The 22,684-nt window shown below is 44.6% G+C and overlaps 1 protein-coding gene and 1 long non-coding RNA gene across 4 annotated transcripts in view; one reads left to right on the top strand and one right to left on the bottom strand.

Moving 5' to 3' along the window:
* The window catches only part of flt4 (fms related receptor tyrosine kinase 4), a 50,136-nt gene that overhangs the window by 19,340 nt on the left and 8,112 nt on the right, over positions 1-22,684 (top strand). For all 3 annotated transcript variants that reach the window (XM_047584748.1, XM_047584747.1, XM_047584749.1), the window contains exons 3-21: positions 969-1,243; positions 3,295-3,440; positions 3,531-3,693; positions 4,706-4,845; positions 4,933-5,104; positions 6,392-6,509; positions 6,660-6,844; positions 8,437-8,602; positions 11,872-12,007; positions 12,575-12,683; positions 14,051-14,410; positions 14,908-15,054; positions 16,450-16,581; positions 17,114-17,220; positions 19,517-19,652; positions 20,173-20,277; positions 20,395-20,508; positions 22,210-22,298; positions 22,532-22,682. In XM_047584748.1, the coding sequence (XP_047440704.1) occupies positions 969-1,243; positions 3,295-3,440; positions 3,531-3,693; positions 4,706-4,845; positions 4,933-5,104; positions 6,392-6,509; positions 6,660-6,844; positions 8,437-8,602; positions 11,872-12,007; positions 12,575-12,683; positions 14,051-14,410; positions 14,908-15,054; positions 16,450-16,581; positions 17,114-17,220; positions 19,517-19,652; positions 20,173-20,277; positions 20,395-20,508; positions 22,210-22,298; positions 22,532-22,682 (2,951 nt within the window). The remainder of the gene's footprint in view (positions 1-968; positions 1,244-3,294; positions 3,441-3,530; positions 3,694-4,705; positions 4,846-4,932; positions 5,105-6,391; positions 6,510-6,659; positions 6,845-8,436; positions 8,603-11,871; positions 12,008-12,574; positions 12,684-14,050; positions 14,411-14,907; positions 15,055-16,449; positions 16,582-17,113; positions 17,221-19,516; positions 19,653-20,172; positions 20,278-20,394; positions 20,509-22,209; positions 22,299-22,531; positions 22,683-22,684) is intronic.
* Positions 4,697-9,212, bottom strand: LOC125007869. Its single transcript, XR_007112813.1, has 3 exons — positions 9,063-9,212; positions 8,487-8,658; positions 4,697-4,834 (listed from the first exon to the last, which is right to left on the bottom strand). It is a non-coding gene; the product is annotated as an uncharacterized LOC125007869 (long non-coding RNA).

The raw sequence follows: 22,684 nt of genomic DNA, 5'->3' as shown, positions 1-22,684 counted from the left end.
AACAGGGCAGACTTCCTAACACACAGATAGGAACTATGAAAAAGTCATCTTCCTGAACACTGATGCATTATTAGTTTCCACAACCTTTGCCTGCTTGTTGCCTGTATTATTTGAACCCCGTCTCCAAGAAGATTAAAGCTTCGGTTCGATTAAGACAAACTCAGCACAGAAAAGCCCTTTCAACATAAACGGTCGTTTTTTTTTCTAAACTGTGCACACAAAAAACCGTGTCATGTGACACACGGGGATTCCTGCTCAAAACCACAGCCAGCGCTGGTTTAAAATGAGCTTATGTGAGATATGAATACGCTCCTTTATCCTTATGAGATCTCGGATTCACTGTCTGCCACCAGGCCGCCACGCCATTACGCATTCTGTTTCTGTGGCTACGGGAGGCTGTCTTTGGAAAGCTTCCCATCGCAGGTCTCAAATAGTTGTTTTTCGCTGAGAATTTCAAGAGGAGGAAAACGGTTTAATTCTAGTCATGTTATAGTCCACCGAGTGCAATTTACTGGATCTAGATAAGTCTTCCAAAAGGGTCGGAAAATAATACTTGCATTGTCCTCCGTCATTTTTATGTTATTTCCAGTCATCACAATTTGGCAGCGCCTGCAAACGCGGACATCCGTATTTGGCGGAGGCAGGTGATGAAAGCATAGCTATCAGTTTTCAGACAGCCATTATGATTGCGCTCTATCTTTCTCGTAATGCCTCCGGGTTAACATAACTGAATTTATGTGGCAAGGCTCAGAGCAAACAGGGGATATGAGGATGCAGAATGTCACAAAAACAAACTGCTCACTTTTACGACTTTTATGAGACACTGACTGGTAGGAAATGAAGTTCACATATATATATATATATATATATATATATATATATATATATATATATATATATATAAATTACATTTAATTTTCCTTGTTAATTGTTGTGTAATGAATTAATGAAACGATGTGCCCACTCAGGGGACAGCGCACACTGGCCTGGTCCTGGCCTGACCAGAGCGTGGTTGGACAGGAGCTGGCCGACCGCCAGGCCCAGTTGCCCACCACCAGGGTCCCCGGGCAGAGGGTGGCGTTGGTGAGCGAGTGTCCGGGGCAGCTTGGGAGACAGTACTGCAAGACGCTGGTCCTGAACGAGGCGCAGGGCAAAGACACAGGCTACTACCGCTGCTATTATAAGGATGTCAAGGCCATCATTGACGGCACCACTGCCGTCAGCACTTATGTCTTCGTCAGGGGTGAGTCACAGCAAATACCACCCGCGCTCCCCCACTCCCACCTCCACCACCACCGTCGTAACACTCCCGTATGCACTGATGCTGACATAAAGTCTCTTGTAAATGCAAATTGAACACATTTAAATGACGTGGATTAGCATGCATTATTCATAAAGGACTGTTTCAATCTTTCCTCCCTTTGAAGGTGACCTGAAGAGTACTAAATTAAACTGTCAAGTAAACAGTCCGACCGTGACTTTTCTTTTCTATCAAGACATCGTTTCATTTTGAGCTCGCGTTGCTGTTGAACTTGGTTTTTAAAAGCCGGGCGTTCCATCTCCCCGCTCGCTTGCGTGACCCGGCCTGCGTCTCTTTGGCTTGGCTGCGCGGAGGCCCCGTTTCTGTTTTCCTTGGGAGTTCCTCACGGACCTCCTGTTTGAATGTTACTTCGATATCAAAGCGGCCCGTGCATTATTACAACTGGCGGCGCAGAGTTCGCCCCGCCAACGCCCTGGAAGCTGGCAGAATTAGTGTTTCGGAAATGAGAGATGCCAAGCTTGCGATAAAAGAGGAACGATCAGCTCGTTCACTTTCCTAATTACAGATAGGATGTGTTGTTAATTTTATTTCTGAAGGCTGAGCTACAGCAGCAGGTCTTATTTAAATTTTTTATAGGTGTAAATCTTTAAAGAACTGCACGGTAAAATTTTTCTTTCTTCTCCAACTTTTACAGTTTGTCACATCCAAGATTCAGGGCCACTCTCCCTATTTTATGTTGATTTATTGGCTTCCAAAGACGCCTCTTCCTCACATCTCCTCGCTATAATGTGATCGAAAAGGGGTATAAGGGAGAGCGGAGTGTCACGCAGCGGAGGCCTGCTGACCAGTTCATTCATGTGAAACGCCTGTTTATCCCCTTTGACAGGGTGCCAAAACAGTTTCCACAGATCTGACCAGGGGGCTGATCAGAAGCAGATGAAATCGCAGCCACGAATTAGAGCCAGCGTGCCGTGGGATGAGATGGGACACACCCGGAATCAATTAGACAGGCAGATGTCGACCCTTTACCCCCTCTGTGCCGCGCGCTGCCCTCTAAACGCTCACAGAATTGGACTCATGATTGCGCAAGCTGAAAGTGTGAATGTAGTGTACAGCTATCGGCTTTCCACCTTTACACGGAATACATTCTGTTTCACCCACATAGACTCAAACCTCAATGCTTGACGCTTTGCAAACCCTTCTTGCCCTGGGTGAGAGGCCTCTTCTTCTGCTGTCTAAAAGCCGAGGTGATTTATTGAGAATAACATAAACTGCCAGCATTTGTGTGTGTTTTTTTTATCTTTTTCGTGTGTATTTAGACACCGCAGGGCGGAAAACACAAACCTTCTTGATAGGACCCTTTGTTTGCCCTTGCAGCAGCTCAAAGTGATACCTCTGAGTGCTTCAGAAAGAAGCATGAAAATAATAGACGGCTTATCTTAAAAGAGAAATAAGAAAAGAGGCGAGCGGGCTGTAGACATGCGGCGTGCGAAAAAAGACGCTGGTATTGACGGGGAAGCCGGAGATGTGAGCGTTTTTATAGCTGCGCGGCCTCTTGCTGTGGGAATTCGGGGATTTGTAGCGATAACAGCGGCGATGTAAATTGGTAACACAATTGCTGTGATGTCTCTCAAAGCCCTGTGCATCAGGGGAGTCAGACAATAAAAAGGGAAATATGAAGGCGTTAAGGATGCAACCTGGGCGAGACTTTCCTCTAACAGCTTGAGGTGAAATTGTAACACTATTAAGAAGAGGATTAAAGCCCTTAGCTGTCCATCTCTCAGCTGATGTGCAATAGCACTCTTTAATGCTATTTGCTGCGAGGGGACAGACCGAGCTGTTGGTAATCGTGATAAACTCCACATAAGGCCTGTCCTTGGGTGTCATTATCCGGCTCTGAGAGATGGGGCTGTCTGTCTGTAAAGTTACCTCGGTAATAGCTGCCATTACCCCAGCTGGAGTGTTTCCCTTTAACACACCCTGTGTTTTTTTTTTTTTTTTGTTTTGTTTTTTTCCTCTCTTTCTGCACCCAGACCCTGAGCAGCCTTTCCTCAGGAGAGGCAGCCACAGCCAGAGTGAGGAAAAAAGCATGGAGACCATTTTAATAACGCGCTCGTCCACGCACGTCATAGTGCCATGTCTGGTCACGGTGCCCGACCTGAACGTCACTCTCCACACGGTCTGTACTCACCACCAGATTTCTCACTTTCCCCATACGAGGACGTCCAGTGAAGTTTTAACGTTTGATTTGGCCCTGTCATCATGTCAGTACCCCATGTCTTTGGAGATGCGCTGGGTGACGTGGGACAACAAGCGAGGCTGGTCCATTCCCAGAGAAGTCATAGACGCCACGCCGATCATCGGCGTTTTGTGTGCGGCCACGCTGGAGGGTGAAGTGCACCAATCTGTCAACTACCTGATCCACACCACAGGTAAAAGCACACTCCGGGTGCACTCCACGAGGTTCATGACGTCTTGTTTCAATTTCAGCACGGAGTCTTGCAGAAGAGCAAAAAAAAAAAAAAAAAAAAATCGCACGGTTACAAAAACACCCCTGGCCCAAGACAAATATTTGAATTACATTTGAGACGCTGCTCTTGTTGAGTGCTTGGAAATTCAAAGGTGTTGCTGCAGTCACCGCCTTTGCACCGTAATTCCGCGCCGAAGTCCGGGAGCCAATTATGCCTTAATGCGGACAGTTTCAAGGCTTTTAGGTAATTATGTAATTTCCTCTATAACAACTCCCCTTTTTATGTGGGAATTGAGCCATTATGTCCATGGAATTAAAAGAAAAGAAGAAGGAAAGCGAAAGGGCATAATTAAGTTTTAGGAAACTAAGATGGGGAGGCGAGATGATACGGAGGGGTCCATTCTGAACTCTGTGGGAGCCAGACGCTCTTTGCTATGTGTGTGAGATCATTCACCTCTCTTCAGAGGGCAAAAGGAAACTCATACCCATCGCTGCAAGCCAAAAGTAATAGCCACATCAGTCAGAGGAGAAAATCAGAGTGAGTCTTCAGTGCGAAGTACGGAGCGTTTAAACTATCAGGCAATCAGAGTCTGCTGCACAGAGATCACCCACATCCATTTTATTTTGAGTCATTTCCAGGAAATGCAGAGAGAGATGGCTTGAATGTTAGGTACCCTGCCCAGTGTCCAAAGCAACCATGCCTTTCTCCCTCTCATCTTGGGCTGAGGCTTCACCGTATTCCGCTTTAATTGCTCCCATTGATATTTCTCGACACATGAATGGGAGTAGTGTGAGGTTGTGGCAGGCTGCTTCTTTAAAGTGGGATGGCTCTTCTGGTCCAAAGGAAAGTCATTTCCTCTGGTCCTGTGAGGAAGGAAAAACTGCTGACAATGTCACCGTGACCTCTCCCACTGTCTCCCTTGCTATGTTTGACCGTCCCCCCCCCCCCTTTTTTTTTACTTTTTCCCGGACAGGAAGTCAGGTTTACAATGTCAAGCTGTTTCCTGAGGACCCGGTAGAGCTGATCGTCGGGGAGGCCCTCACCCTGAACTGCACGGCTGTGGTGGAGTTCAACACTGGCGTGGACATTCAGTGGTTTTACCCTGGAAAAGAGGTGCGCAGAAGATGCTGGCGTCACGCAACGGTAAATAAAAAGCCCGTGTTTCAGATGGCGTTTGATGACACAGTTTCTCTTCGCCAGACAAACAGCTGGGTGGAGACTAAGCCCCATCGCGAAGCTCTGTCTCATGCCACAGAGGCTGTTAACACCCTGACCATCCACAGTGTCAATGTCACAGACTCTGGCCCCTACATCTGCAGTGTCACCAGCACGGAAGCAACCCAAACCCAACAAACTCAGGTCACAGTTCATGGTAAGCAGGAACTACTTTACTATTCTACCTTTCTACTGTTTGTCCTGTTTTGATAGAAGGTGACGTTCTCCACCCAACCCCAGAACGGAAGTGACAAAAGTCACCCAGCACCACAGACATTTACACATCCAGCTGCAGGGAAAATGGTGCGTTCCATTTGCACTCAGAAATCGTAATTTCCGAGTTGGAATTTTCAACAGGAATGCCCCCGAAGTCGGATTTTCTACACATTAAGTCGTAAATGAGTTGCCAAGATGGCTGCCTTGTGTGTAAACAGCAATTAGAAGCTTCAATGTTCCATTTATTAGCCCTTCTGATTAGTTTGTGTTGCATTAAAACGGTCGTACAGACAGTATTTTTCGACATACGTATGTAGAAATGCCCATGTCGCACTAAAAACGGCTAAAAACAATAGCCTTGTAAAACCAGTACAACAGTACGAAGCACCGTCGTGCCAAACTGTGATTAATAGTGTATTTTTTTTAACATTTACATTAAACAATTGAAACTTTAGAATATTTTTATATATTTCTGCCCTGTGTGGCCTTGTTAATTTCATCACTGTAAATAATTCTTGTAAAAAAAGTTGACTGCAAGGAGGAAGGAATGAAGGTAAAGGAAATGCACTGAAAGGCATTTACTTTTCCATATTTCATAAGAAATTTTAAGAAATACAGGATTCCCTCTCTACCTTTAGCTCACATATCAAATCAAGTCAGACCAAGAACGGGAGAAATCCCTTAAAAGTAAAAGCAGACGTACCAAAACCAATATCAAAGGACCAAGGCTACACGATGATCGGGCTGATCATTTTGAATCCTCCGATGAGATAAGGATGTAAAATGAAAAAAGGTTCCTGTTTCCCGTTTGAACATCATGCCGTGGTCTTCTAATCTCACCAGCCAATCGGAGAGATCTCAGATTCTGTGGCTCAGATCTCAGATTCTTGCTCCCGGCTCAACAGAAAACGTACGACCGCTGCCTGGACATGTCAAGAGCCTTTGGGGTTTGAGCTGAGCGCTGGTACATTTTGTTGCCTATGAATACAGAATCATTTACAGAATCAATCATTTCTGGGGAAGAAGAAGTTATTTCTTATTCAGTCGATTTTTAAGCAAAAAATATGTTTTAATATCAAAACTAAACTATTGGTAGACAGCAAACCTATTGAAGTCCACATTTCTGGTGATATTTTGAAATGTTTTCATGCCTTGAGTCGGTGATTCCAAGCTCACTTTCCGGCTTGATAGCTGCTTTACGTAAACCACTGAATACCTCTGATTCCAGAAAGGCCTTTTATCAACCTCGACTACAGAAATGGACCCACGGTGGAGGTAACTGCTGGCCAGAAGTCATTCAAATTACAGCTTAATGTCTCTGCCTTCCCCACCCCTGAAACGCAATGGTAAGCGACTCTCTGCTGTATTCATTACATGTAATTTTCCAAAGCATAATTAGGCTTCACTGAGCTGAGATTCATTTAGGGGCAGTTCACCTCAGCAGGGGAATATTCTGTGCTGTAGCGGCTCTGTGTGCGTCCGTGTGTTGTGTGCAGGTATAAAGATGGAAAACCGATAAACCAGCGGCCAGAGTTCAAAATGAAAAGGATGAGGATGCACGCAAACCACGCTTTGGAGATTAAGGATGTTTGTCAGGAGGATTCGGGGCTGTACACGGTGGTGCTGAAAAACTGTGCCGCCGCATTGGAGAGGAGTCTCAACGTCATGCTCGTTGTCAACGGTATGTGTGTGTGTGTGTTGGTGTGTGTGTTGGTGTATGCTCAGTGTAAAACCACCCCAGAGGTACAGACTGCAGAATAAACACAAGACGGTTACACACAACCACAGAGGTATTTACAAGCGTGACATTTATATGAATAGATTCCTCAACAGAAAGCTGATGCAGCATTAGCTTGTTTCACAATGTATCAATTAAAACTACATAATAAAAAGAAAACAATAAATCATAAATTGAGTTTAGAGTTGAAATAAAATTCAATAATGCATCTAATATTGGCAGGGTTATACAGTATGTTCCCTTCATAGCATAGGTCTTCAACATGCATATATATATATATAAATGTGTGTGTGTGTGTGTGTATTTTATAATTTCCCACACAAATTTAGGTTTATTTGCATTCACATTAACATGGATCCAACATATTTTAGTAAAGGGATAAGCTTACTATTAAATGCAAGATGATGATAATAATGTATATTTATAAATACCACTAGGCCAAGTTTAATATGGAACACATATATTAGGTAGGGGGTCCCTACTTAATCTCTGCATCAGTTTGGGGGTCCTTGGCCTGAAAAACGCTGAAGACCCCTGCTTTACAGAATGCATTATCTTTACATTTTATTTTTATACCGGCTAACGGACTACTGCTACGACATCGTCATTATTAACAGTGATTTTCATAATTAATTTCATTCAAACCTCCTAATGAGGTTAACTGAGCATTTTAAAGTTACATAAAGTAGACTCCTCTACGGTGGATGCTTCTGCTCGATGAGACGCTGCATACAGGTGCAAATCACACAGTTTGTGTTTCGTTTACCAGGAAAATGAACTCCTCTGATGCTTTGGTACTGGCTGTTATTCCTGCTGTGGCCGTGCTTCAGAGGCTTTTTTAAAAAAAGAAATGGTCTATGAAATCAAACCAGTGCCATCCAAAGACACTAAATAGGAATTTTGTTATCAATTTTGGTGCCAAGTAAATGCAGGGCCAGTATTGCAGATGCCGATGTCATGATCACTGAATAACTTTAGAATTACAGTTAATTGATTATGATAATGATGATATACAGGCAGATGAACATGTTTGTGTCTTAACTAATTACATTATAAAACTATTTAACCGTATAAAATTTAAATAATTCCTTTCACTATAGCCAGGTGTTTTAGAACAACAAAAAAAAGTCAGTTGAGCCACATACTACATGGTTTTGGTGTTGAATTCAAAATCAACCTTTTCATTGTTCTGATTAAAATCTCTGAGTCTCATATTCGTGAGTGAAGTTTGATGTATTCTCCTTGTGTTCTGCACACCATCTGTCCTCTCTGTTCTCTAATGTTCTTGTACTAGCCTTATAACATTCCTCCATTCATTTCCACCCACAGTTCAAATACACACAAGCTGCCATCTGCATTTGTCATAACTCTGAATCAGGTTGATTTTCTCTCTATTTGTGTTTGCTATGCTGGACTGTCACCTTAGCCCAGGGTGTTTCCCCTATCCTATCCAGTGAACAGTACAGCACACTGGAATTGGCCCACGTCTAAATATTATGGCTGGCTGCATAAATTGATCGATTTCTCTTCTCCAGTCCCCCCGCAGATCCACGAGAAAGAGGTGGCAGTTCCGTCCAGCCCTTACCCGAGTGGCAGCAGCCAGACGCTGACGTGCACGGCCTACGGTCTCCCCGCTCCCGACGTCACCTGGCAGTGGAGGGCCTGGGGTCCCTGTGTCCTCAACAGCACCCAAAGCAGACTGTAAGCAAACATTCGAGTGCCAAGGGCGAGGAGTGAGATGCATGGGGCGTGAAGTGCTGTGTGAGTCCAAATGACAAATAAAAGAAGCAATGAGGAAATAAAAGTGGAGGAGGACGTAAAAGGGCAGAGGAGTAAATCAGAAGGTGGAGGACAAGTAAAGGAAAAACAAGAGCAAAGGAAAGCGTCTGTTCGATGCCCAGCCTGCCTCCTCCCCCCCTTAATGTGCCCGTTACTCTGCTCCCGATGCACCATGGTCCAGTGCTCGCACACCGGTGTCACTTTCGGATGTGCATAAGCAAACACATGATGCACTTAGACACACAAACAGACCCACGCGCTCATTCACGTGTCAGAAATGCACATAAACCACCAAGGTGTGTTTGAGGCCGTCGCAGTGCAGATCGCACTCACACATGCCTAAATGCACACACACAAGCACTGAACTACACACACATATTACCAAGAAGGGCCGCGGGCCTTTTCTCCCATTCTCCATCTCTTCTGATATATAATGGATTCTCTGGATGGCCATATTCACTTATTTCCTATTCCTGTTGTGGCTGTTTCTGCCGAATATCCTTCCACTATTCACCCACACCCACCAGCTTCCTTCCAGGCTTCATTTCTGAAGTCATTGCATCTCTGACCTTTGCATGTGGGCTTCGGCGTGAGCCGAAGACACCCGACCTCAGTTTCTGCTTCAGCTGCGTCGGCAGATACTCCGTCTCATGCTCCGTGCACAGAGTGTGACATTTCATGGGCACTGCCACTGACTGACGCATGGTTGTTTTTGACATTTGCGCCGTATCCGAGTTGAATTTCATTTTTTTTTTTTTAACTGATGGTGTAACATAACAGCAGGACTTTGGGTTACATCTTCCTAGGGTCACTGGAGCCTAGGAGAAGAGTGGCACCACACGATGTGGATCCACTGTGGAACGTATAAGAAAGAGAATTTCAGAGGCAGAGATCAGGCATTCTTTATGGTGCAGGGCTTTGCTCCCAGCTTGAGAAATTACTCTTAGAAACGTGAATAATCTTGAATGATAAGAACTGGATCTGTTGCAAGGACACATCCACTTTGTTAATTTGCTATTTACTGTTATTTTACTGAAGTTACAGTTATATAATGAATATCTGCTTAACGTGCAGTCTGTCAGACAAAGGAATTATAACCATTTTTACATACATATCCCTATTTCCAGGGGCTCAAAAGCGATTGGACAAGTAACCTAATAAAGAAGGTAAATTTTTTAAAACTTGCAGGCAGTGACTAACTGAACTGTATAACACATGGACACCAAACCAAAATGAGCTTCCAGCTTTGTGACGGCTTACTTGACGGGAACTTTACTGCAACTGCTGCTTGTTTGAGGGTCTTTCTGCCTTCAGTTTTCCCTTTTGGTGAGAGAAACGCTGCCCCATCAGGGCAGACACAAGGCGCGTGACTCGGGCCATTGCGAAATATTCCCCCTCTGTCCTGTCATCGTAGCCCAGGATGCTGAGCTCATCGGGGCGTCGCGTTTTTTTTTCTCAGAATGTGACACGCTGTTGATTTGTCCCCTCCCAACGTTCCCACTATCGATCTGACGACCTGGTTTTATTCGTGCGACCCAAGGATGACCCGTCTCGCTCGCACGGAGACCTCCTCAACATGTGCTGACTCCACAACTTATCTGATGACAAAACAATGAAATGGAATATCCGCTGTCTGTCCCCGAAACTACTTTTGAGTCCAATCAGTTTACACCTCCTGAAAGGAGGGAACTGAGTAGGGGAAAATTCTATTTTAATAGTCTCAAATTAAAGCTGAGCGTCTGCACTTTAAGCAAATATCCATGATAAAACTGTGCTATGATGTTATTATAATCTTACGAAAAGATAAAATAACTAAAAATGGGCCCAAATATGTAATATGGGGGGAATCCTTCCTTTTATTAGTCTGCAGAGGATGATAAGATTTTTTAGTTTTAGTTGAAAGACCTCAAGGATTCAAGGATGCGAGGATATTTATTTGTCATTCACAACCATACAGAAGCACGAAATGGAACGAAATTATGCAGTCAGGTCCCGGATTGTTACCCATAGTAACTATAATATAGACACTAGCAAACAGTATATAGATGCTACTAAACGGTGACTATACAAGATAAATAAAATAAGATAAATAAGGTAGAAATATAAATAAGAACGGCAACAAGCAGCATGAATAACGTTAGTGGAGCAGCATGAATTATTCACTTAAAGACTGATTGGCGCTCCTACCCTCTTGACAAGGAATTAGGGTTGTCATGCACTTTGGTTTTTGCATGTATTAAACAAATGAGATATATTATAACTGCTGTCTTCAAATGGAACTTGGTAGATCGATCCTTGGTAGAACGCGGGAGGTCGTGCACACAAAATGAGTAGCGTTCACGTTTTAGCGTAGGCCGTAAGTCGTGAAAAGGCCACTTTAGTTCAACTTTCTGCCTCTAGAAGTAGAAACATAATGTTGGACATAAAAAGCAAGCTTTTAAGTGTGTTTTTTTTAGATGTTGATAAGCAGATTTTTGAACTTTTTTCAACTCTGGTAAGTATCTAAGCAAACTGAACTAGGCTAGCTGTATCTGCCTACAATTTGTAGGTAGTCTAAATGTCCATTCACTCTGGCAGGTATATATTACCATATTTTGCCTCAATTTACTTAATAGTTGTGTGCTTTGAGTTCATTAGATGCTAACATACTCACACCGTCAATGCTACATTGATCTTTATCAAGATTAATGTTTTAAGTATCTTAATTAAGCATATTACCTTGCCAATATGTATTAATTATTTGTAATCCAAAGTCATTTCTAAATTATCCAAGGTAAGGTATGGTAAATATACTTCCATAATTCAGGTATAAATAGAGTAGAGAAGTGAAACTGACCCTGATTATTTTCCACTTGCCTTTAGGAGAAAAAAGCAAAAATAAAGTTCCATTTCACGTTTCATTAATTCTGTTATGAAGCTCTCACAGCAGATCCCAGTAATAGAAATTAACACAATATTTTTTTCATTAGTTGCTAGGACATTGAACATAATTGCCTTGGCTTTGGAAGGCAAGCTAATCTGAAATGCAACCCAGAGTGTGGGAAGGGTAAAAAAAAAAAAAAAAAAAATCTCATAAAACCGCAGGATATTGTTTGGTGTGCTTCTGAATTCTTGCCCACTGCCCACTCTCTGCTCTACATGTCAATGAGGAGAGATGTCATGACTGTTTGTGCGTTTGCGCTTCTCCCCAGGGTTCGACGAGAGAGGAAGAGCCGGAGTGACAGGATCGCCGACTGTCAGAACTGGCAGGCCATCAACTTGGAAAGTGGCATGAATGAAATCGAAGCGATTGAGACGTCTGTCGAGGTGGTGGACGGACGACAAAAGGTTCATCGCGGCTTGTCTTTCTATAGGCAGACCTACTTTTTCCTAAATCTTAAAATGCGTGAAACCATAATGTGATTATGTTATTGTATTGTAAAAAAAAATGACAGATAATTATTAGGACATTACCCAGAGCCGAAAGACGTTTATGTAAGTGACGTTTTTATGTAAGTGTCCCAAATTCGAAGCTTCGCGAAAAACAAAAATGTCATTCAAGAACCATTTCCACAGTAGAAATATTTAGATCAGTCTTCCTCTGCAGACTTCCTGTACGGACTGGTTATAAACACATCCAGATGCACACGCGATAGGGAACATGTGCACGTACGCACGCCACTGCATTTATAGACCGCCACCATAAGAGGAAATTATCACACGAGTGCACGCTCGCACATATGCAAACGTCCTATATATTTCAATCACACGTAAGTGAGTTTGCTTTGCGTCGACCTGTCAGCAGAAAATCTGGTTCGCGTCACCTCACGAAGAATTACATGACAGGAGGCTGCGCTCCCTTTTAAAATATGACGGACTCAAACCTTATCGTCCTTTCCTTTCCTCACCTCACAGACTGTGAGCCGGCTGCAGATTCGCAACGCCACTGTCTCCGTCATGTACAAGTGCTCCGCTGAAAACAAAGTGGGCAAAGACGAGCGGCTGATCTACTTCTACGTGACCAGTGAGTGTGTCAGGTTCAATTTCACACAAACACCGTCGAGGCTGCTTTTCCCCCCCAAATCTCCCACTGGTGCTACAATAAGCCGGGCAGATAATGCGGAGTTGATTTGTTGAGGCTTTGAGATATATCAGGATCTGCGTCTCTCCGAGTTATAATCGCCTTCACCTTATTACAAGAGTCAGGAATAGATTTTGTGATGCTCACAGCTTTGGGAAATTAGATTTAAAGCAACTTTTCTTTCTACCAAAGAATGTGGATGGATTATTATTGGATGGGTTTCTCAAGCCCAAGACCAGAGGCCCAAGAGGTCGTAAGCGATTTGTGTCTGATTAAATTCCCCTGAACATTTTTTATTACAAAGGATAAGAACGAAGAAGTCCTGATTGTGTATTTGTAGCCATCAATATTGAAATTTTCTGTTGTTTGGACTATTGCCCCAACAGCAAGTCAATTGTGTTTTAGCCAGTTAGGCATTTTGAATTTGAGAAGTAACTCATATTAATCTTATAAGACATTTCCAATATCCATATCTAAAAAAAAAAGAAAAGAAAAAAGCTGAAACTTGAAAGATTTCTTCAATATATAATAGCTTATACTTCACTTCTAAAAGACTGGTGGGGAGTTGGTGTTTAAACAGGAACATCTGTGGGTGTTACTGTACCTTTACTTGGCGGAAACTGTACAATCCTGCTTTGTTTTTCCAATGAATGGTACCATATCCAGTCATTATTAGTCAGAGGTGCCAATTTCCCGCATCTTTATGGTTTCTGATGAACAAAACCCACAGATGTTTCAGTTGCCCTCGTTTCAGCCTTGTTGTTTTGTATACACTACAACCCGGATGATGATAATAATATACATTTATGGATAACACCAGGTCGAGTTTAATGTAGAAATCATATAGGTAGGTGGTCTTCACTTAATCTCTTCATCAGTTTGCGGGTCCTTGGTCTAAAAAACAGAGGAACCCTGCTGTAGACCAACTGATCAGCGTGCTTCACAAACTTAACCTCCCAGCTAATCCTATGTCTAACTAGTGTTTCCCCTTTTAAGTGGCAAACACACACTAGACTTATTTCCTCTCACACTGCTTGCAAACTTACAGTCTAGTTGGCTATTGGCTGTTTAAGTTTCAGCTTCACCCGAAAACAGGCGACACAGTCGGGCTACGAGCTACCTAGAGAAATGTTGCTCCCGAACTTTAAAATGCTGTCAGCACCATAAACTAAAATCTGATAGATTCAGCTGGATGTAAGTGAAAATTCACATATTATTTGTTGTGCTTGTTGTTGTCATAGCTTTTTTTTAAGGAATTCATTTAGCAATGTTATCACACTCTTTACCTGTTCCCCTCTCACCTTCTCCAGCTATCCCCGAGGGCTTCAGCATAGATGTCCTGCCCTCTAAGAATCCACAGGAGCAGGAGAAGGTTTCTATGTGTTGCAGTGCCGATAATTACACCTACGAGCAGCTGCAGTGGTACCACCTCAACCCGCAGACCCTGCAGGACGAGCAGGGTAAGCCTCAGGAGCTGGACTGCAGGAGCTTGCACCTTTACGCCGACACGCTGGAAGGACAGCTCTCCTTCCAGGAGACCTCCAACAGCTGGGTCTTGGACTTCACCATTCACTCCGTGCAGCTGCACGACGAGGGCTATTACGTGTGCGAGGCGCAGAGCCGGCGCAACGGGGAGAAACAGTGCCTGTTCAGATACATCTCCGTCAAAGGTGAGACGCGGAGGAAGGCTTCAGTCGTAGAGATGCACACACCAGCGCCAGCCAGTCCCTCTAACGACAGCTAATTATGAAGAAATGCTCGGCCCCGGGCAGGGGAAGCACGCGGGTCGCAGGGGGCGGGCGCCGAGTTGCTGGAGGCTTGAAATTACATACACTCACCAAGAGGTGCCCACGCAGTCCCGATACTTTTAGCCGCACATAATGGAGAAAGTACCTGGTGATTGCTCAGAATGCGGTGACGGAAAACACAGCCGCTCCAGGCCTGAAATGTACCAACAAATCCATGTTTCTTTCATGCTGCGCGCTCGAACCTTGCATCAGTGCCTGGAGGACAGATGTTTATTGTAATGGGATTTTGTGCTCTTCAGTCCCCTGAGACTGTTTGCTAAATATCGTGTACATTTGCTGTCGCTTTTCCTGTGAGTATTGGCAGAATGTGGCGTTGATATCAATCCCCGCCCTTCCTTGACCTCCCTTTCCCTCTGCAGCCCTGGAGGCGCCGCGGTACAAGCGCAGCCTCACCAACCAGACGGTGAACGTGACCGAGTCTCTGCGGATGGAGTGCGACGTGGAGGGCATACCTCTTCCCCACCTCTCGTGGTTCAAAGACAACCAGCCTCTCCACCAAATGTCAGGTGAATATATATGTGCACAGGCGATGCGCCCTTTTCCACGACAGCGTAGCTGCCCACGCCACGCCGGCCGTACACACGCTCTCATTACAGCCAGGAGTGAAAGTTTCCATCCATCTGGCTTAACAACAGATGAAAGAATTTATTTCCACGTTTCAGCTTTTGGCAGTTTTCATTGCACTTTTAATCAAGATAAATCTCAGTCCACATACTTAAGTGGCCATCTGGACAGCCTTGGTTGATTTAGCAACCCCCGTAGTGAAAACAGCAGATGCGGCTTAACACTACAGGTCACAGAATCTTAACGGCAGAAGAACAAACTTTGGTTGGTTTTAATAAGGAAGTCAGGCACAATTTGCCTTTTTCCGTCATTCCACGAACGACTGTGACCTGATTTGCTGCACGCAGCGTGAATCTGCAAACAGCAGGGCACGTTGAAAGGAGGTGGTTACTCGCCGGGAAGTTGCAGGTGTACAGCCTGTCGCCCGCAGCTCTTCATGTAACAGCTCACTGAAGCTGCTCCTTCTTGTTCCATTACTCCCCGAACTCTTTTAAACTCGTTTTGTGGGGGAAAAAAAAGAACGACTTCATAATAATAATAATAATTCTTAAGCGGCAATTTCCGATCCCATCAGTTCTGATGGTAATTTAGCATTCTGCGCTCACGTCTGCTTATGATGATTACCGGTAGTGTGTAATGCAAATGTCATCACGGACATCTACTTTGTAATTATGACGATAAGTAAACACAGCAACACTTCCATGCTGCGTTACGTCATTCAGGGACTCGACAGACATTTATTAAAAATGGGAATCTTCAACCTTGCTGCTTTAGAAGCCAACACGGGCACACGCACACGCAGGAGGTACGCAGCCATGCACACACTGATGCTGTTGAACGGAACCAGTGACTTGAATACTTGTGCGAATGGATTTGCTGCACACCTACTCATGCCCACACACACACACACACACACACACACACACACACATAAAAACCCTGCGGGCTGATAGATAAGACTCATTAGCTTTCTCAGTGTGTATCTCTTCTTAGCATCTGAAGGAGATGAGGGGGTGACGTGGGTCATTGTGGGTCTGAGAGGCAGCTGATGCTCTGGATTCACTCAGAGGGGCTGCTGAACCGTGTGGCTTGACATATGGGACCACGGAATAATAAATGACCGCTACAGATTAAAGCCTGGAGGTGTGACAGGAATCCAAAGAGTTGAAAGGAAAACGTTGCTGAACTTGACGTGTGAGGTGAAGGAGTAGCGTCAAACAAAGTCGAGGCGCATTGTTTCACAAGCACAGACGCATATGTGTGTGTGTGTGTGTGTGTGTGTGTGTGTGTGTGTGTGTGTGTGTGTGTCAGTAATCATCCCGTTGTTCCCCCTGCAGGGATCCAGCTGCAGGATTCAAACCGCACGCTGAGTATCCAGCGAGTGAGAGAGGAGGATGCCGGTCTTTACACCTGCACCGCTTGCAACCAGCGTGGATGTGTCCACTCCTCAGCTGCCATCAGGGTCATTGGTGAGACAGCCACACACACACACACACACACACACAGTTACATACAATCACAGGGAGGCACCGGTATCTCCTCGCGCACGCTGTCGCCGCTAGCGTGTGCTCTTTCGAGTGAGCTCAAGCTTGCCCCGGAGCTCTCATCTTCACCCACAAACCTGCAGGTCTCAAACTTTAATCATTCACGCCTCACACACTCACACTGTGGATTCTGTATGTTTGTTTTGAAACATGTCTGCGGTCAAATCAAAGTAATTGACTAGCGTGCCATTTCAGATTCAGAATGAATAATTGAATGCCCTTGCTGGAAGCGGTTTTATGATGAATGGCTGAAATGAGTAAATGCCAGCTTAGCACATTGATTTACCCTAAAGGTTTAATATATGGAGCTTGCTAGAAATCTGGGACAGATGCTTTGTGATACAGCACCCTCTATAGTTGGCAAAGGGTAAAACGCGTGACTGGATGGAGGGGATTTGAGTATTCTTCAAAGCATTTGCATTGTAATAAATTTCTTTCTTTCTGTCTTTCTGCTCAGGTTCAAGTGACAAGGCCAACGTGGAGATTGTTATCCTGATCGGGACAGGCGTCATCGCCGTCTTCTTCTGGGCCTTGCTCATCCTCATCTTCTGCAACGTGAAACGGGTCAGACATTTTTCACAGCGTGTCCACATGTCTCTGAGAGAAACCTGGCAGACTATGACGGCAGAACTTTGACCTCTGACTCACAGCGCGTCAGCCTCGCATCTGAAATCCAAACTGTTCGATCAAAAAGGTCTCAGTTTGTAATTTCGCACTCCGGGAGAGTTCATTTTATCTGGTGGGAGCGAGTCCAATTCGCCGTTCACAGCTATTAGTCGGTCCAACGAGCACATTCGTAATGAGCCTTGACTTGCTTTTTTTTTCAGTTTTTTCCTACTTTTATGAGCTCATGTCGCACAGTAGCTCGAGCAGGATCTGCTGAGCGGTGCTGCCATAAACAAACTGATTTAATTAGAGACGCCTTGTTTCTTCCTCTCGCTTACGGCATCGCAGTCCCTTGCTCATTTGTTCGCTCACATCTGTCGACAGCTCTGCTTCTCGATGGCAGCAGGTTTAGCGGGTCTGTCCCAGACAGCGTCCTCCTAATGGCGACAGTTGCATTAATCCGCAGGAGCGGGCAGATTGTTTTGTACAGTACGTGGAGTCACACTCTAATTTTTGAAATTCCCCAATGGGGATCAATAAAGTGTTATCTTATCTTATCTTAATTCCAAAGCTAATTAAACACCAGCAAATATTCGATGGTAGATGGAACTTTTCAACAAAAGAAATCAAAATCTTCTTGATGTTCATTTTTGAGCTGATCTAAAAGGCCTTTTATGTATAATTCTGTATGATTAGTCACGGCTTCGAATCACGTCTCACTTAAAAGTAAACAGTTGACAACATTACTGGAAACTATAACCGAAATAAATTTATTTATTTATTGAGGGTTCTGTGAATCATTCTCCTTTCAGAAAAGCCCGGGATTCAGTAGGGAGGCGTTTACCTTTTATGTTATTTCGATTCACATTTTTTTTTTGCATTAAAGAATTCTTTTTCTGTCCTCCACCCATATATCTATATAAACTGTGACCATTGTTCTGGCGGTGGACTGTGAACGGCTGGCCAGCTGCCAGCCACAGAAGCAAAACACAGACTTTGAACTACAACCCACATTATATTTCCTGCATGTAGTTATAAAACCAATCCTACACATATACTGTAACGTCTACAGTGCTAAGTTAGACAATTGTTGCTTCTTTATGAATTATGGTTGTGTTTGGGGTCTGACCGTAACTTACGCCAGCGAGACAAAATAGTGAATAGCACTGATGATCTTGTTGCAATGTAATGTTCTCCTCCTGGCATCCTGACTCCTGGCAAGGTAGATGCTGCTTGGATACCTACCTTGACCCAAGCTACGACATGCCTATTAAACAATAGGAAAGAGGCGTTCCTTACATCCTGGTGTAGTGCGTTCCTTCCGTGTGATTTATCAGACCAGGCCAGCTTCCTCATATGCTCCGTGGTCCAGTTCTGATGCTTACACGTTGCAGGTGCCTCCAGTAGACGGCAGGGGTCAGCGTGGGCACCGCGACCCCCCGTGGAACCGTGATCCACGGTGTTCCCGCACCTTTCTATGAGAACCAGCATGAACTTGTTTTACCGTTTGTGCTACAGTACAGTAGCTCCTCTGTTCAGTCCACATGTGTCAAGGAGCCTGGGGCACCCGTGACCCCATCGGCGGCCCCTCGCTTTTCCCTCCGTGGTCCACTTTTTATAGATGCCGGCCTAATGTATCGCATCCACAGACAGCTGCCAGATTATCAGTGCTCTACTCACTGAACCAGTGATTTTGCCCTTGTGGTCATAATGTCATGGCTGAAGGGTTTATGTAGACACAGCGATGCCAACGAGGCGAGAAAACAAAAAATTCTCTGCTTGCACTGCTAATGGTGCGTTGCAGATTAGGTGGATAACTAGCTGATTAGCATAATAAACAGCAATTTGGCTGCATACCTGCAAATATCACTTCAGTCCATTTAGACTGTGATGGGGTCTCCTCTTTAACACCATCGCGAGCACGCACAACGTGTGTTGCTTTGTGTAAAAAGCTCCAGCACTGCACAGTTTCTTGTTTCCCTGCAGCAATTCTTCAATTAGCTTAGGCATAAATGAGCCATAATATCTCCCTAAAAAGCTTCCATTTAGTAATAAAAACCACGAATGCACATGTTCATTCCGACTACTGTGTTTGCTTTCTGTGTACCTTCACAGTTTCCTATCTCATTCTGACCGTTCCTCCTTTATGTGCTCGTGGCATTCGTGTTTGACTTTTGCGCCGTGTTTCAATTCAGCCCACCCTGATCTCTCACCTCCTTACGTTACCTCTGCGCTTTCTGTTCCCGGACCTTAGGTTAACCCGGCAGACATAAAGACAGGCTATCTGTCAATCATCATGGACCCAGGGGAGGTGCCACTGGACGAGCAGTGTGAATACCTGCCCTACGACTCCTCCCAGTGGGAGATCTCCAGAGACAGGCTCAGATTGGGTGAGCATCAAAGTATGGGGGAGTACGGGGTGGAGGGAAAGATTGGGAGGGAGGGGATGGATGGGAGGATGAATAGATGGATGTGGTCAAGGGGCATCATGAGAGGAAGGTGTGTGTGATGGGCATATGCAGGCGTGGGTGAGAGTGAATAAATGGTGGAAACTGAATTACTTTTCCATTTCCAGAATCCTTAATGGCATGGTTCTGGATCCCAGCCAACTGGACAGAGTGCTGCCAAGTAAAGTGCTAATGTTAAATATGTGCTCATTCGCAGAACAGCTTTTTAAAAACACCCAGAGGAAAAGCATCTGTTCCACGACGGCAACTTACCCGTACATGTTGTTGTCCAAACCCTGCAAGCTGATACTCTAATCCCTCCTCCTTGTCTGTGTGGAAGCTTTTACGTTTTTAGCAAATGCTCACCAATGCAAGTGTTTGTGTATTCCAGTGAGACTAAAAACCCGAACAGATCAATGAGCATGAATATTTTGGTGGGCTTGTGTTCTCTCTCGCGACACAGGGAAGGTTTTAGGCCACGGCGCCTTCGGAAAAGTAATTGAAGCATCAATCTACGGCATCAGCAAGAGCAGCAGTTTGGATACAGTGGCCGTCAAGATGCTGAAAGGTGAGACTTTTAAGACGCCACTGACGCACAGATGTGAAGTGCGCTGCGTGACTCTGCTTCTGTCTGTGTGCATCGCGGTATGTGCTGTGTATTACAAGGTTTACATTTGTGTAACAGATGGAGCCACAGCCAGCGAGCACAAAGCCTTGATGTCAGAGTTGAAGATACTGATTCACATCGGGAACCACCTGAATGTAGTGAACCTGTTAGGAGCCTGCACCAAACCAAATGGTGAGTAAAGCTATTTACATGGATTACACGCAACATGTGAGACAAAACCACAGTGGGGAAACATGCAGTGTTGCAGCAGCATACAGTCTAAAGGACAGTGCACATAAAAGCAAGCATTAAAAAAATACAACAGTAGTCCTACATATCGTTAGCCTAATAGCACTATTGCCTAAGTCATTTTTGACTTACCGTTGCAATAAAAATACTAATGTGCTTGCTACAAATTGTGTTTATTATTGCTTTCCGAAAACATTCAAATATGACAATTATGCTATTAGGCTAATGATATGTGTGTCTACTGGGAGCAGGCTTGGTTGTACAACCACACAGCAACAGGAAGGAAGGACCTGTGGTAATGCACAGTAACACAGTGCAAGTGAAGCAGTCGACGTCTGAAGGTTCTGCTCTGTGCTGTTATACCACCATAGAGGCTGCTTGTCTTCCGCTGAGATGCTGCCGCTCCAGCAAACCACTACATAGAAGATGGCTGATGCTATCACAGAGTCACAGAAGGCCCTCAGGAGTGCCCCCTACACTCCTGAGGGCCTCAATGTTCTTAGCAGATAGAGTCCGCTCTAGGCTTTTTGTGCAGGTGAGCTCCCAGGTACTTAGTCCATTCCCTGGATGTTCCCTGGTGTGTGCGGTGTGTGTTTTGCCTGCATAAATCCACCACCAGCTCCTTAGTTTTACCCGCATTTAGCCAAAGGCACTTTTCCTTTCACCACAGTACAAAGTCCCGGATGAGTCCTCTATGTTCTCCATCTTCCCCATCCTGTTAGAGGCTCACCACCGCAGAGTTATCTGAGAATTTCTGCGGATGATGGCTGGTTGAGAGGTGTCTAACATCAGTGTAGAGGGAGAAAAGGAAGGGAGCTAGGAGGGTTCCCTGAGGGGCTCCCGTGCTGCACACAACCACATCAGAAAATACTGTGGTCTGTTGGTCAGGTAGTCTGTTATCCAGGATGTGAAGTGGTGGTTCACTCCTGTGTGCACCAGCTCAGTGTGAGAGGCTGGATGGTGTTGAAAGCGTTAGAGAATCAATAGAACATGATTCTCACTGTGCTCGCAGTGTTCTCCAGCTGAGAGAGCGCTATTTCTGAGAGGTAGATGAAGGGGTTGTATATTCCGATGCTGGGCTGTTACGTTTATGTGTTAAAATGTGTCATCTAAATTGCCACTTGAATGACTGAAATCTATCAGTTTCGACAGAACAATACCATGTTATAATTTGAACCAGTGATTCTCTCAACGAAGAGTCCGTCTCTTCGCTGTCATGAAATCTTTGACTTCGTTTCAGTTGTGCCTGCCCATGGGAAATTACTTTTTTATTTAGGGTAAAAAAAATAAAGCATAAGCATACCTTCTCGTTCTTTCTTAACAGCAAACCAAATGAAAAGTAAAAACAGACGCGTTCTTTTCTTCTTTAACCACACATCGATTTGACCTATGGAGCACATTTTTGAGCGGAGTACATCTGAAAATGTTTATCCTAAACAAAAGCAGCCCGGCAGCTAATCTCTGGCAGGAAACAATCGATGTGCAAAGCAGCGCCTTTGCTCTCCAAAAAAGAAAGAAGAAAAAAGAGCTCCTTAACAATAGGCAGAAATTGCATTCAAGGTTTTTATCATGTATGAAAGCAAAGTAGCATGCGCTGTAGCATTTTTCATGTGGAGCTAACATTTGTGATGTTTGTATCCCCAGGTCCTTTGATGGTGATAGTAGAATACTGCAAGTATGGAAACCTGTCCAACTTCCTGCGAGCCAAGAGGGAGTTCTTCCTCCCCTACAGGGTAGCAAAGCACTGCAGCACCTTTTTTTTATATAGTTTGTTCTGCTCCTATAACGTGACAAGACTTTAATCTTAAGATAGACTCTTGATAGTACCGTCGTTTTTTTCACTGTAACCTTTACTTTGACCGGTATCTTCTGCTTACAGATTCAGTTAACTGTGACACATGCATTTCGTAACTCTTTTCTGATATTGATTTGTTAAGATGATGCATTGAAGTGTTTCCTTGCGCAGGATCGCTCTCCGAAGACCCAGAGCCAGGTGAGGCGGATGATTGAGGCCGGTCAGATGGACCAAAGAGCCTGCCAGCCGCCTCCTCCGTCCTCCTCCGGTCCTCAGAGTCCGTCGTCCAACATGTCCGGTCAGGTTCCCGCTGTGGAGAAAAGT

The sequence above is a fragment of the Mugil cephalus genome, chromosome 5 (assembly GCF_022458985.1).
Source record: "Mugil cephalus isolate CIBA_MC_2020 chromosome 5, CIBA_Mcephalus_1.1, whole genome shotgun sequence".
Classification (NCBI taxonomy): Eukaryota; Metazoa; Chordata; class Actinopteri; order Mugiliformes; family Mugilidae; genus Mugil; species Mugil cephalus.
Note: the sequence above shows the minus strand (reverse complement) of the source record. Positions and strands in the feature narration are given on the sequence as shown.